General features: G+C 40.2%; 2 protein-coding genes across 2 annotated transcripts in view; one reads left to right on the top strand and one right to left on the bottom strand.

Annotated features, from left to right (window-relative positions):
- Positions 1–15706, top strand: part of UTP20 (UTP20 small subunit processome component) — an 84538-nt gene that overhangs the window by 38274 nt on the left and 30558 nt on the right. The window contains exons 26-31 of the mRNA XM_059681864.1: positions 1250–1416; positions 3106–3314; positions 9752–9895; positions 10577–10656; positions 14762–14979; positions 15451–15595. Coding sequence (XP_059537847.1) covers positions 1250–1416; positions 3106–3314; positions 9752–9895; positions 10577–10656; positions 14762–14979; positions 15451–15595 — 963 coding nt within the window. The remainder of the gene's footprint in view (positions 1–1249; positions 1417–3105; positions 3315–9751; positions 9896–10576; positions 10657–14761; positions 14980–15450; positions 15596–15706) is intronic.
- LOC132226005 (M-phase phosphoprotein 6-like) lies at positions 3574–4394 on the bottom strand. Its single transcript, XM_059680911.1, has one exon. The coding sequence runs from the start codon at positions 4371–4373 to the stop codon at positions 3894–3896; it is 480 nt and encodes a 159-aa protein (XP_059536894.1). The 5' UTR covers positions 4374–4394; the 3' UTR covers positions 3574–3893.

The raw sequence follows: 15706 nt of genomic DNA, 5'->3' as shown, positions 1-15706 counted from the left end.
CCTTCCCTCTCACATTTGTCAATCTGTAGAACAGCCACTTTTAAAAAAAAATATGTGTTTTAATTGACTTATAGAGAGAGGAAGGGAGAGGGATAAAGAGATGGAAACATCAATGAAAGAGGAACATCATGTATTGGCTGCCTCCTGCATGGCCTCTGCTGGGGATTGAGCCTGCAGCCTGGCCATTTGCACTGACAGGGAATTGAAACAGCAACCTCTTGGTTTCTGGGTGGATGCTCAATTGCTGAGCCACACCAGCCAGGTAGAACAACCACTTTTAAAGTGTGGTCTGCTTTGTCTTGACAGGCTGTCCCTGAGACACTGTTCAGAGGTTCACAAAGTGAAATTTTTTTTCCTAATACGACTGAGACATTACATCAGAAAGTTTTATCATGCTAAGAAAGTAGCTTTTATTACTAGGTTACTTAATATGTCATGAGGAATGGATGTTGAATTTTATTAGAATGCTTATTAAGCATGTAATAATTTTTTCCTATGAGCCATTGACCTATATTAATCTAGTAGATTTTATTAAATATTATTTCTTGCATTTCTGGGATAATCCTTATTTATCTTGTTTTAATGCAGCATTGGATACTGTAATTAGAAATGTTGTGTTTTATTTTCACAGGAAGACTAGTATATAGTTTTGTTCCTTAACCCTTCTCATTATCACAGTTAGACCACCTTCATAAATGGAAAAGGACCGTTTCCTGCTTTCTCTCTTGGAAATTGTTTTTCCTTGAATGTTTAAAAAATATATCTGTAAAACTATATGAGTTCCACGTTTACTCAGGATTACTGGCCTATTTAGGTTTTCTTCTTAAGTTATTTTTGCTTATTTATACATGAGATTTTCCCCCAGGAAATTACCCATTTAATTGAAATCTTTCTAGTTTCCTTATGGTACTTGTATTCTCATTTTATTTCCTTTTAATCTATATATAGTTGTTTTCATTCTTTCATTAGACTTACTTTTGGCTTGCCTACTTGCACTTTTTTCTTCTTTATTATTTCCTTCTTCCTGCTTCCCTTAACCTTGTTTGTGTGTGTGTGTGTGTGTGTGTGTTGATGTTTAACTAAATTTCTATGTTAAATATCCAAATCCTATTTCATGCTTCCTTGTTTCATAGTATATCCATTTAAATCTGTTGAGTTGCTATGCTACCCTTTTTCAGGAAAACAAAACACATAGTATTGTGTCTCAGGGTTAATGTGCAAACAAAATAATGTTCTTTTGACATCTTAGGATTTTGTATGGGCGAATGAAGAATAAGACTGGGAGTAAAACTCAGGGGAAATCTGCGTCAGGCACCCGCATGGCCATTGTTCTGAGGTTCCTGGCTGGGACTCAACCAGAGGAGATCCAGATATTCTTGGACCTGCTGTTTGAACCTGTGAAGCACTTCAAGGATGGTAGCTGTCAACCTCTTGACACTCTGAATGTGTGTTGTCTGCTGTAGACTTCTGATGTCTCAGGCTAGGTGTCCGCTCTTGGTATCTTTCTGATGGGGTTGCTCCTCGAAACCTCAGTGGTGGTCTTTTTGGCTGAAATGCAATTCATATTTCATAACTGTAATTTTGTTACTGTTATGAATCGTAATGTAAATATCTGATATGCTATATGTGTTTTCCGATGGTCGCGACCCACAGGTTGAGAACGGCTGCTTTACAGACAATTCAGTTAAACCTTAAAACAACCATATGAGGTATCATTAACTTTTGCCCCCATTTTATAAATGTAGAAACTGAGGCTTAGAGAAGGAAGTATTTTGTTCATGGCCTCTCAGCTAGAAAATGGTTAGAATTCTAGTCCAGATCTTTTTTATTACAGAACCTCTAATCCAGTTTCATAATTGCTTTAGGCAAACGTATACTAGTATATTTATTTGTAGGATAATGTGTGGCATTTGTTTTGTATTTTTTGTGTGAAAATGGATCCAGCAGTTAAAAAGATTTTCACTCAGTATAATGTTGCTCTGTGAGGGAAGCTGGCTCTAATGAATACGAGATTTTGTTCAGTGTAATAGCCTTTGGTTAAAAGGGCAGCTATAAATGATACTCTCATGGATGGAACACTTAGGTATGTGAATCAGCGAGCTATCATCTCATACCATTTGGTTAGAAATAAAGCTCAAGCATTAAAAGTTCAATTATGAAATAAGTTTATAAAGGACTATTGTTTCATTTATTTCCCAAGGGCTACAAGAAAAATAAAACATTTGATTCTCAGCCCCCCCAGGAGCTTATAATGTAGCCAGATATTTTCTGTGAAACTCTGAAGTCAGCATAGTCAGTGGAAGCTGAGAGAGAAAATGCTGGGAGAGTTTCTAGATGGAATAAAAGACTATTAGTAGCTTGCATTTTGAGAATAGCATAAGTAGGATGAGAATTGGGCTTAGACACTTAGTTCTGTCACAAGTTTCTTACTCTTTTATCCCTCGGTTTCCTCATCTATCCTATATAATAAAAGCCTAATATGGTAAGTGTCCTGTTGACCAATCAAAGAGTAATATGCTAATGATATGCTAAGGCTGCTCAACCACTCACTATGATGTGCACTGACCACCAGGAGGCAGACACTCCCACCGGTAGGTTAACTTGCTGCTGGGGTCCGGCCAATTGGGACTGAGTGAGATGGGCCAGACATGCCCTGGAGCTATCCCACGGTCCCTCCCCGTCTGGCCAACCTCCCATGTCTCTCCCTGGCCCCGATCATGCACCAGTGGGGTCCCTCAGCCTGGCTGCACCCTCTTGCAATCTGGGACTCCTCAGGGGATGTCAGAGAGCCCGTTTTGGCCCAATCCCACAGGCCAGGCTGAGGGACCCCACTGGTGCACGAATTCATGCACCGGGCCTCTAGTAAAGCGATAATATTAGTGAAACCTAGCTCATTGAACATTTGGTAAGGATCAGAAGGAGAAAATCAATGAGGAAAGTATATTATCATCTATAGATTACTATAACAATAGAAAATACTGTATTACTGAGGGAAATTGAAAGGAAGCTATAATAACAATGATAACAATAAGCTGTAACAATAACAAAATAATAACAAACTACTATTGCCTTTTACATGATACCTCTGTTCCTCTGTTTCCCTAGGAGAATGCCATTCTGCAGTTATCCAGGCAGTGAAAGATTTGGATTTGTCTAAAGTTCTTCCTGTTGGTCGCCAGCATGGTATCTTAAATAGCCTTGAAATAGTATTGAAGAACATTAGCCATCTGATCAGTCCATACCTACCAAAGATCTTGCAGATACTGCTCTGCATGACAGCGACTGTGTCACACATCCTTGACCAACGAGAAAAGGTGAGAGAGATTCTCTGTATATGCTTTTGGGGGCACTAGTAAGAGTCTGTTGTATTTGGGAAATTGGTTGCAACTTGAATACCTCACATCCTTTCAGGTTAAATCTGTCTTATGCAAAATGTCTTTAAAACAGTTTTTCATATAATGGAGATCTTCATTGTTAGCAGTATTTATGTGTGGTCAGAAAATGCAAATTATATCAAGTGTATATTTTTATTTTTATTTTTATGAAAACAGATGTTTATTACAGAACATTAAGTTATGTGTCAATTTAAGGTCAGCGATTGAAAAGATATATTTAAAAATAATCTGGGGTAAAAAAAATTTTAGGAAGCAAACATTGCCTTTGTACCTTTGAAGATCAAGGGCTAAAAATCCACTCTGATGAATACCATATTAAGCAAAGGATGTATAACATCCATCATACATCTGTTTCAAAAACAGCATGTTTCCAAAATTATACATTTCTTTACAAATAAACATTACAATATTAATAACTATAGAGAAACCAATGAAATCAGTTCCAAAATATGTTAACTCTCACAAGGCATCTCTGAGCCATATCTTAAGGCATACATTTTAATCTTGGGGCTTTAAGAACATCTTTGCTTTAATTGGTTTTATGTCTCCATTTTCATCTTCTTCATAATTGGCACGGTCTCTTTTCTTGGCAAACTTTTTTCCAATTATCCCCACCAAGGTCTCATATCTTTTAGCCATTTCTTCATCTGATACATCAAGCTCCACTGTTTCATCTTCAACTTCCTCTGCTTTGTTCTTAGCATTCATCTGAAGCGTTAATTTCTCAACCTCAGGATTAAATCCTCTGAATGACATTCTTCCATAGAGAAGATCTTCATATAACAAGAAACTCTGCTCTTCTATTATGAAACTCTCTTTCTCTTTAAGCTCTGGTAAATCTAAGTACCAATGCTCTTCACTAATGATTTTCTTTTCTTCCTCTTCTAGTTGTTTCTTAGTTTCTGAGTCCGGTCCCCTTTGAATGACCTTCATGCGCAGCAAATTCTTGGACAACTTAGTTTTACGCTCAGATGCCATGCTGGCTCCCGCTGGGGTCCGGATCTCTCAAGTGTATATTTTAAAAGGATATGAAATAGAGAGTGAGTTCTATATGCATCTCAGAAACCAAAGTCAGGCAGAGCAGAGTTGAGCTGATGTTTCTTAGATTTTAATTTTAGGAGCCTAGAGATGAAGGACATCTTCCAATTCTCATTTATCCAGACGGCTGGAGACTGAATAGAATACTGTTAGCATCATCCTTGTTGTTTTGACAGATACCCAGAGCTCTTTTAAAAGTAAATGCTTGATTGCTGTACTTGCTATGTTTTGATTACAGATAAGAAGCAAGGCCAGGCAAGACAAGCCAGCTAGCCAACTGCCAAAAAACAAACAAAACAAAAAAAAAACTTCACAAGGTGCTGCTCAGTAAATATTTTCTAAGTTGTACTCAAGACAGTAGTTAGTATGCTCTGTTGAAATAGGTGTGTGAACATAAGTAAACTCTGGAGTTCAGAGAAACTTAATGTTTTTATGGGCTAAAAGGCTTCTGGAGAAAATAGAACGTGAAGTGAAAATTCAGACTCAGATTTTTGCTGTGGATTCTCAGCTCATGATAAACAGACACAGCTTTAATTTGGCTAAAGTTTCTTTTTTTTTTTAATTAAATCTTTATTGTTCAGATTATTACAGTTGTTCCTCTTTTTTCCCCCCATAGCTCCCCTCCACCCGGTTCCCACCCCCCCTCCGCCCTCACCCCTCCCCCCCCACTGTCCTCATCCATAGGTGCACGATTTTTGTCCAGTTTCTTCCCGCATCCCCCACACCTCTTTCCCCCCAAGAATAGTCAGTCCACTCCCTTTCTATGCCCCTGATTCTATTATAATCACCAGTTCATTCTGTTCATCAGATTATTTATTCACTTGATTTTTGGATTTACTTGTTGATCAATATGTATTTGTTGTTCATAATTTGTATCTTTACCTTTTTCTTCTTCTTCCTCTTCTTAAAGGATACCTTTCAGCATTTCATATAGTACTGGTTTGGTGGTGATGAACTCCTTTAGCTTTTCCTTATATGTGAAGCTCTTTATCTGACCTTCAATTTTGAATGATAGCTTTGCTGGATAAAGTAATTTTGGTTGTAGGTTCTTGGCATTCATCACTTTGAATATTTCTTGCCACTCCCTGCTGGCCTGCAAAGTTTCTGTTGAGAAATCAGCTCCCTTGTAGATAACTGACTGTCTTTCTCTTGCTGCTTTTAAGATTCTCTCTTTGTCTTTTGCCCTTGGCATTTTAATTTTAATGTGTCTTGGTGTGGTCCTCTGCCGGAAGCCGGTCCATCCTTGCTGCCTGACACAGTCGCTGCAGGAAAGAAACATCTGCACAGCATATGTTTCAAGGGACCTGGCGTATATAGCATACTGTTCTTAATATGTTTGCTCCCCTCAGCGCTGTGTGTTTTAACCAAGGTCACCTCTCCGAGAAAGGTTGTTTCCCCAGGTAGGAATTTTTCCCTGAAGTCAGGGAGGGGATGCCTCTCCTAGAAAGGTTGTTTCCCCAGGTAGGAATTTTTCCCTGAAGTCAGGGAGGGGATGAAACTCCTTAACTAAGTGCCAGGCGGGTAGTTAATCACTACAAACAATCATGCTTAAGCTACATAATCTTTACTCCCTGGAATGGAGATAAGAAACACCCTAACCTTTGTAATAGAAATTGACAGGATTAAAATCAACTGGTATAAATACGGATGTAACAAGACAATAAACAGCAGACCCTCTCTGGAGATCGAGACCAGAACTTGGCTGGAGATCCTGGCTAGGCTGCTGATCAACTGAACGCTGTCTCCGTGTCATTCCTTCTTCGCCGACTCCGTCCACACCTTTGGGGACCCCTGGACCTGCTGGGGTTGGACCCCGGCATTATTCCTTTGTGGAAAATAGACTGTGCAGGGGCCAAGAGTGGAAGCTGAGAAGAGGTCTCGGAGCCCTGGCTGGTGTGGCTCAGTTGGTTGGAGCACGACCCATGCACCATAGGGTCAGAGCAGGTTCAATCCCTGGTCAGGGCACCTATGGGAGGCAGCTGATCAATGTTTCTCACATCGATGTTTCTCTCTCTCTCTCTCCCTCTCTACACTCAATAAAATAACCTATCACGGGTGAGAATTAAAGAAAAGAGAGATTTTGGAAAATTCTTTATGTTATGAGGATGATAGGAAGCATTATGTAAAAATTCTCTTTTATGCCTTATAGCGAGTGACAGTGACTTTATCTCTACATGGATACATTAAATCCTGAATGGTTAAAGGTTTTTTGTTAATCCTCACCCTAGGATATTTTTTTCATTGAATTTTAGAAAGAGTAGAAGGGATAGAGGGAAGAGCGGAGAAAGAAACATCAATATGAGAGAGACACATCAATTGGTTGCCTCCCACACACGCCCCAGTCGGGGCCGGGGATCGAAGCTGCCACCCAGGTACGAATCGAACCCATGACCCTTTGGAGCACGGTCCAACTCTCTAATCACTGAGCATGCCAACTAGGGCTGGTTAAAGGTTTTATAAACCCTCTGTAAGTGTTCCGCCTTTTTGGTTAAGGTAGAAGTCAATAAGTAATACAGCCTTGCTCCTGTGTCAACAATCAGTAACTCAGAGGATCATTTGTGCAATTTCACAGTTCATTAGTCAGTGAGTTGCTAAGCTTCTTGACAGGTAGGCATTTCTCTTATTTTTTAAAAAAATTCTTGGACAAATCCAAAGAATTTTTTGAGGTGCTATAATGGATTATTGCACAGTAGTATTGCTTAAATAAGTTAAAGTTCTACCCTTGTGTGTTTGAACTACATTACACATTTACTTTTGGATCTTTCAGATCCTCTGAGGTATTGACTGATACTCAGATGTATATTGTGAGGGTAGCTTTGGTTTGGCTTTGTTTTTCTTTACATTTAAACAGTGGAGTAACTTGGAAATATACATAAACTCAGGCCTGTTGGTTATTCCTCTAGAAACTAAAGTCCATAATTGCTGGCTTACAGGATTTTCCTCCAGTTTATCCAACAGTTTATGAGCAGATTGGGCAGCTGGTGCTATAGTTGCAGAAGTGAATGGAACACACAGGTCCTACCCCACGAGAGAGTGCGGTTGGGGGAAAGGTGGAGGGGGTCTGATTTGATACCGTGTTTGCAAAGATTAGTTTCTCATTTGCTCCAAGGGATCATGATACCATGTGGGTTTTTTTCAAATATCAGTAGTAGTTTTTATCTTTCACCAAACATGATACAGCTGATAATTTTTGCCAGTAGAATTGAAGCAGACAGAATGACTTGTAACTGTGTCACCTTATCCTTGCCTGTCATTTCCTGTCTTTGTGACTTGTATAAGGAGATAATTAAACAAAAGTACATGGTAGAAGCTTGCTGGGTATGTGAAACATCATGATTCCTCAGACTTGCACAGCAAATTAATGGTGTCCTTGTACCTATTCACTTGAATTGAAAATGTGCACTTCCCGATTCAAATACCTCTGTTGATCAGAATATTAGGTCTTCATGAGAAATAACTTCCCTTTTAATTTTTTCATAAGATCTTGGCCATAAGATTTGATATTCATTTATTAGAGCATTTGTGTTGTCTTGAGAAATTTCAGGGTAGTTTTTAGATTTTTATGTAGGTAATTAAAGTCATATGTAAAAATAAGTTGCCACTTATAGATCCAGAGTCCACAGTATATTTATCAAGTGGAAAAGTATTTAGGGGTTGAGTCTTAACCCATGTGTTTTTATTTTGTTTTGTTTTGTTTTAATATATATTTTTATTGATTTCAGAGAGGAAGGGAGAGGAAGAGAGAGAGATGGAAACATCAATGATAGAGAGAATCATTGACTGGCTGCCTCCTGCACAACCCACACTGGGGATTGAGTCCACAACCCAGGCATGTGCCCTGAACTGGAATCGAACCCAGGACCCTTCAGTCTACAGGCCGGCTCTCTATCCACTGAGCCAAACTGGCTAGGGCCCATGTTTTTGGATTTTACAAATTCTGTGCTCAGGAGAAATCTCTCTGAGGCTTTTTTCTCTCTCTCTCTGCCTAGCCTAAACATCTTCATCCTTTAAAATCCATTGGAAATTCTGCCTCTTCCATGAAGCTTTACCCTTCTCAAATTTATAATTCCTCCCCTCTCAGATATCTTTGGCATTTTTAGTCTCACATAATTTAATAAATTTTCCTTCATTAAGACTTTATGTATATATATACTTTTAAATCCTTAGCCAAGGATGTGTTTATTGACTATAAAGAGAGAGAGGGAAGGAGAGAGAGAGAGAGAGACAGAAACATCAATTGGTTGTCTCGTATAAGCACCTCAACTGGGGATTGAACGAACCTGCAACCCGGGTATGTGCCCTGACCTGGAATTGAACCTGAGACCTTTCACTGTACAAGATGAAGCTCTAGCCAACTGACCCACATTGGCCAGGGCCTTCAGTAAGATTTTAAGCTGAGGTCAGGACTATGGCTGTCATGCCATTGGACCCAACAGTGGGACTCAGTAAATTGTTCCACTCTGAGCCAGAACCAAATGCCTTCATATTTGTGATTTCTCTAATTCCATAGGGAAGGAGATGCCCTGCAAAGAAGCAGCGTGTGTCACAAAAGAAGGTGCTGTTAATTCAGACATCCACCCACTTCAGCTTTGGTGCCTCTAAAGAGACACATCTTGTTTTCTTACAAATTACATTTTTCTTTGAATTACATATTTCGAGATCTTCCCTTGCCTTATCAGTCACCACAAAGTATTTCACTGTATAGAGAGAGCATAAAATCTTTAGCTAGTTCCCTAGACTGAGTTTAACAAGAATAATTTAAAACTCCTAATTTTAACCAAGGTAAAAAAAAAAAGAGAAAAAAAATGCACACACACACACACACAAAGAGGAATGTGACTTTCATTTGGAATGAAGGTTTAATATATTTTTCCCTAATCTAAGGCTTTGTGATGCAAAAAAATAAATAAATAAATAAGTAAAGCTTTGTTTTGTTGAGAGTATCTGTTCATACAAAGAAATCAGGATTTTATTTGAGACAATTACTTGAGTAGAGAAGTGCAACAATGTAGAACACAAAACAGCTGCTCCAGTTGTGATTTTTGCCCCTAAGGTATGCTCCATTGTGATTGTACTGGGTAGTGATAATAGAGCACATCTCACCATTTGATTTTTTAGGTCTTTGCTTCCCCATCTTGTCCAATGAGAAAACCAACATGACTTGCACAGTTGACATTTCTGTGGATCAGAGCCAAAGTCAACAGACTTAATAAGATTTCCAGTTTGATTCTTAGTTGTCTGAGCTAGAGCGCCTTTCTGAGAAGTCAATGATTAAAATGATGTATGTCTTTTTTTAATAGAAGATCTTTGCTTTACAGATACAGCTGAGGTTTATCAACCCCCTGAAAAATTTAAGACGTCTTGGAATCAAAATGGTAACTGATATCTTTTTGGATTGGGAGTCCTATCAGTTTGGTACAGAAGAAATTGATGCTGTATTTCATGGTGCAGTTTGGCCCCAGGTAAACCTTGATGTACATTCTGCCTGGATACCTTTGCTTCTTCCTTTGTTGTTACTGCACCAGCAGAGTCTACACTCTGACATGAAAGAATGCCTGTCCTGGTCTTTTATTCCTGGAAGTTTCAGAACTCTTTCTTTGCCTCCACTACCACCTGAAGCTCAAGAGCTAGTTCCTGCAATGCCATGGCAGTTATTCTTAAAGCTAATTTGAATATGATTGTGTCCCTTACACAATATAGAACTTGTAGCACCTCACATGATGTGTCTCTGGATGTTGAGGGGAAATACACAGATATTTTTGTCACATATTTCCTTGTGTGATTTCTCTGGTTATAACCACTTGGTGACAGTTAAGGTTACTTATTGCTAAGAAGACTATAGGAGAGCCTCGATTTTAGCAGATTTTTAGCTGTTTGAGCTCTCTCATCTCTGACCAGTTGAACTTAAGCTCCCTGGTTCCTTTGGCATCTAGCATTTCCATGCACCATCTTTGCCATTTTTCTTGTGTAGGTGTTACTTGGATTACCTTACATTTTCCTCATTCTGTCCTTTAACTGTTAATCTCTGCCTTCACTCTTTTTTCCTTTGGCGCAGTTTCCATGTCTGTTCTGCTTTTTAGTTTTGTTTTTTCTAAATTCTGTATATGTTATTATTTTGTATTCTGTTTTTATTTTGTTCCTAGATCAGCAGGCTTGGAACTGAGAGTCAGTATTCTCCTACTCCTCTGCTGAAACTAATTAGTATCTGGAGCAGAAATGCAAGGTATAGCCTCCCCTCTCCCTTTTTTAAAAAGAGCAGGTAATTTAGCCAAGGGCAGTAATATGACTTATGGTCTTTCCATGCAGTGAACTATTGTAGGTGCAGTTAAAGAAAATAAGGCAGTTGTATCTTAAAATACATAGTTTAAAGAAAATGTAGTTGCTGAACAATATCCTATATAATAAAGAATATGCAAATTGACTGTCATGCCCTCACACAAGATGGCCTTCCCCATGTGGGCACAAGATGGCCATCAGGGTATGGCAGTTGGGATCAGGACTGCAGAGGAGGGTAGTTGGGGGCAACCAGGCTGGCAGGGTAGGGCAGTTGGGGGCGACCGGGCCAGCAGGTGAGGGCTGTTGGGGGCGACTGGGCCTGCAGGGGAGGGAGGGCAGTTGGGGGTGACCAGGACTGCAAGGGAGGGAGGGCAGTTGGGGGAGACCAGCCCTGCAGGGAGGGCAGTTAGGGGTGACCCGCCCTGCAGGGGAGGGCTGTTGGGGGCGATCGGGCTGGCAGGGGAGTGGTTAGGGGGCAATCAGGCTGGCAGGCAGAAGTGGTTAGGAGCAATCAGGCAGGCAGGCGAGCAGTTGGGAGCCAGCAGTCCCAGATTGTGAGAGGGATGTCCGACTGCTGGTTTAGTGAGATCGGTCCTAAACCGGCAGTCAAACATCCCCCGAGGGGTCCAGATTGGAGAGGGTGCATGCCGGGCTGAGGGACACCCCCACCCCACCCCCACCCCCAGTGCATGAATTTTGTGCACTGTGCCTCTAGTTATAGAATAATTTCCAAGAAAATGCTTATGCATGTATGCAAATAGAAGATGAAATAGAAAATGTCTAGAAGGACATATGAGAAGCTGTTGATTTTACTGTTCCATGTGGAGGTTTGGGTGAGCTGTTTTTGCACGTATCACTATGTCATGAACATGTCCCTGAGTCATTAAGTAGTCTTCAAAAACACACTGAAGAAGACCTTGATTTCCTCCTCAGGAAACCCAGTTACATTTTTACTGGTATGAAGGGCTCATTTATTTCTCAATGAGGATGCACTTTCATATCTTGTTTTATCACTGGATATTTGCAAGCAGCATTCCATAGGCACACTGGAGAAAAGTTTTATGTTTGTGTAATTTTTACGCAAAGGAGCCACAAAGGACTTCCATGATAGTGACTCAGTTTTATGTTAGTTGGGTCCTTCACAAGGTATAGATCTGCATCACTGGATGCCACTCATTGTCTTCTGCATTTTCTCTCTCATTTTCATTTGGAGTAAAAATAGAAGCTACATAGTTATAGAGGAGGTGAGTGGCAGAACTTTATTTTTCTTTTCTATTTCACACTTACCTGGTAGAAATCTTTAGAAGGGTGGACTTCTCTTGAATCTTCCACAGCAGTAGATATGCCTGTGCTGTTGTGTGTAGAGTGAGTGTTTCAGAACCACTTGATGGGAATGTTACTCTTCAATAAATTTTTATTTTGAAATTTGGCTCCAATTTCATAGCATCAGTCAGACATTGCTTACAACTAAGGTTAAATTATCTTAGAAATTGGGTGCATTCAGGACAGCAAAAACTTGCTTACTAATTAGAGTGATCATAGCCCAGCTGGCATGGCTCAGTGGTTGAGCATCGACCTGTGAACCAGGAGATCACAGTTCGATTCCCAGTCAGGGCACATGCTCAGGTTGTGGGCTCCATCCCTAGTGGGGGTTTTGCAGGAGGCAACCAGTCAGTAATTCTCTCTCATCATGGATAGTTGTATCTCTCTCTCCCTCCCTCTCAGAAATCAACTAAAATTTTTTTTTAATAGAGTGATCAGCCCTAGTTGGTTTGGCTTAGTGCAGTGGTCGGTAAACTGCGGCCCCTTGAGAGTGGTTCTTCCACAAAGTACTACGTACAGGTGTGCACATACAGTGCGATTGAAACTTCGTGGCCACACTCAAGGGGCCAAAGAGCCGCATGTGGCTCACGAGCTGCAGTTTGCCAACCACTGGCCTAGTGGATAGATTGTCGGCCTGCGGACTGAAGGGTCCCTGGTTCAATTCCCAGTCAGGGCACATGCCTGGGTTGCAGGCTCAGTCCCCAGAAGGGGGAGTGCAGGAGGCAGCCAATCAATAATTATCTCTCATCATTGATGTTTCTATCTCTCTCCCTTTCCCTTTCTCTCTGAAATCAGTAAAAATATATAAAATAAAAAAAAATAAAAGTAGAGTGACCATAGAGTCTATTGTCCAAACAAACATTCCTGAGGGTGAAGAGATGCTACAAACTATTAAGCCATAAATTGGAACTGTTCTTGGCCACTCTCTTTTTTTTTTCTTTTTTTTTCTTTAACATATTTTATTGATTTTTTACAGAGAGGAAGGGAGAGAGTCAGAAACATCAATGAGAGAGAAACATCGACCAGCTGCCTCCTGCACATCCCCCACTGGGGATGTACCCGCAACCCAGGTACATGCCCTTGACCGGAATCGAACCTGGGACCTTTCAGTCCCCAGGCCGACGTTCTATCCACTGAGCCAAACCAGTTTCGGCTTGGCCACTCTCTTAATAGCTGCTCTGGTTCTGGCCACCATGACCCCTGAATGATTTAGTCTTTTCCTCCCCTGAGCTCTTTTCTCCTCTGGAAGACCCTGTGACTACATACTGTCTTTTTTTATTTTTTAAATTGATTTCAGAGAGGAAAGGAGAGGGGGAGAAAAACATTAATGATGAGTGAGAATCATTGATTGACTGCCTCCTGCACGCCCCGCTGCTGGGGATTGAGCCAGCAACCCCTGGGCATATATCCTTGACCAGAATCAAACCCGAGACCCTTTGGTCTATAGGCCGATGCTCTATCCACTGAGCAAAACCAGCTAGGGTGACATACTGTCTTTATTACACTCTTCTGTCTTCAGAGCTTACCTGCCTAATGCTCCTTGAAGGCAGAGACCATTTTGTATTTATTGTATCTCCCTCCATAGAGGGTTACCCCTCTTAATCCACAGTTAGTCATTATTCATTGCATGTGATGAAGTGCTTAAAGTTGCCGGCTGAGCCGTACACTCAAGCATAGAGCATACCCATGTGGGCTTCAGTTCTGTTGTTCAAGAGGCACACTTAGAAGTGGCATCGGATCTGATGGGCTCTCGCTAGGACCTTGCAATTGAAAGCAGTTCTCTCACCTTTTCTGTTTAAAAACATCTTAAGATAACCTACAACATAGTGGTAAGAGTCGCCTCTGAAGCCACACAAATCCAGCATCAGGTTCTAGCACCACTGTATGTTTTTTGGCAAAACTGGCTTTCCTGAGCCTCAGTTTGACACCAGTAAAATGGAAATAATAACAGTACCTACCTCATTAAAAATATGTAAAGCGCCTTCTTGGTGCCTGTCTATACTGTGCCAAGTATCTATTGGACAAAGATGTATGAATATAATCTTTTAGAACTTTTCTATCAGTGTGTCAGTGCTAAGTATATGAAAGTGCCTGGGGTCTTTTTCCCAGTGATGATTGACCTTCCCACTAGTACTAAGGATTGCGTGTCTGACTGTAAAACAGCTAATGATTTGCCCTTGGCTGGAATGCCTCTGTGCCCTCCACCCAAGCTGGTGTGTTTCATGGCCCAGGATGCTCTCATCGTCTGAGAGTCGTTCAGTATTGGGGATGGACTCATCCACCTCCCCCGACAGATGGCCCTAATCTCTGAACAGTGCATATCCTGACACAGCAAGGCTTATCATTGAAAAATAGCCAGTCAACAATACATTTGTTTAGACTCTGGAGATTCATGGTTCTAATCTCAGCTCTACCACTTAGTAGCTCCAAGGCTTTGGACAAGTCTGTTTCTTCATCTATAATATAGAGGTAATGATACCACCTCACAGAGATGTTATGATAATTAGATGAGAAATGTGCATAAAGTGCCTTTGTAATGATGTTGGTGAAGTGCCTAACATTATTATCCATTGAATTTTAGACCTTAAAGTAATTTACCTTTTGAGTATCTTATTAAGATTCATATAACACATATTTGTTAAACTGACTATGAAAATTCATGTAGAAGATATTTTTACAAATAAGCATTGAGAAATAAGATGACTATTTCAGTATTTTTTTTCCTGCAGATACTTCCCTTTTCTGGCTAAACAGAAACCAGGGCACCCAGAATGTGACATCCTGGTCAATGTTTTTGCGATTCTCTCAGCAAAGAATCTCTCTGAAGCCACAGCCAGTATTGTGATGGACATAGTTGACGACCTTCTCACCCTTCCTGATTTTGAGCCCACAGAAACAGTCTCGAGCTTGCCCGTGACTGGATGCGTGTACACAGAAAGTGCAGACGGTATGTGTGCTGCACCAGGCAAATGATTCTTAGACCTTTGAGGTAGCGTTTGTTCCCTCAGAAAGGAAAAAGTCAGTAGAATTTGACTTTTCTTTTCTTTAGAAATGGATAACAATTTACATAAACTAAGTCTTTGCAGTGGTAGAAATTCAGGTTACTCACGCTCCAGAAAGCACAACTATCCTCTGGAAAATGATCAAATGATTTTCACTGTCATGTCTCTGAATTGTTCCTACCATATTGTGCTAACAATTCTTTCACCACTAACAAAAATGGCTTAAGGGTCTCGTATCAACTTTTCATTCAGCCATTTCGTCTAAGAAGAAAGTGATTTAATTTTTAGAGTTGAAATTTATTAAACTTGCATGGTAATTGAGTGCTTCCTTTGTCTGTCATTATGAAGATACTGTACAATTATCCTATAAGAGAGTAGTTAATTAAAATCAAAATATTTGTCACCATTTATTTCAGAGTCTATCACAATAGGAGGAAGATTAATTCTACCTCATGTACCTGCAATTCTCCAGTATCTCAGCAAAACCACAATAAGTACAGAAAAGGTGAAAAAGAAAAAGAACAGGGCACAAGTCAGTAAGGAACTTGGCATTCTTTCCAAGTAAGTGATACATATTCTTAAAAGATCACTTAACCGTCCATGGTCTTAATTTTTTAAAATTATATCTAGTTTTCAGTTGTTTTAATATGATGGTAAGAAGCTAAAAAGATT

The sequence above is a fragment of the Myotis daubentonii genome, chromosome 2 (assembly GCF_963259705.1).
Source record: "Myotis daubentonii chromosome 2, mMyoDau2.1, whole genome shotgun sequence".
Taxonomy (NCBI): domain Eukaryota; kingdom Metazoa; phylum Chordata; class Mammalia; order Chiroptera; family Vespertilionidae; genus Myotis; species Myotis daubentonii.
The sequence above is the reverse complement of the archived record's forward strand: the minus strand, read 5'-3'. Positions and strand labels throughout refer to the sequence as shown.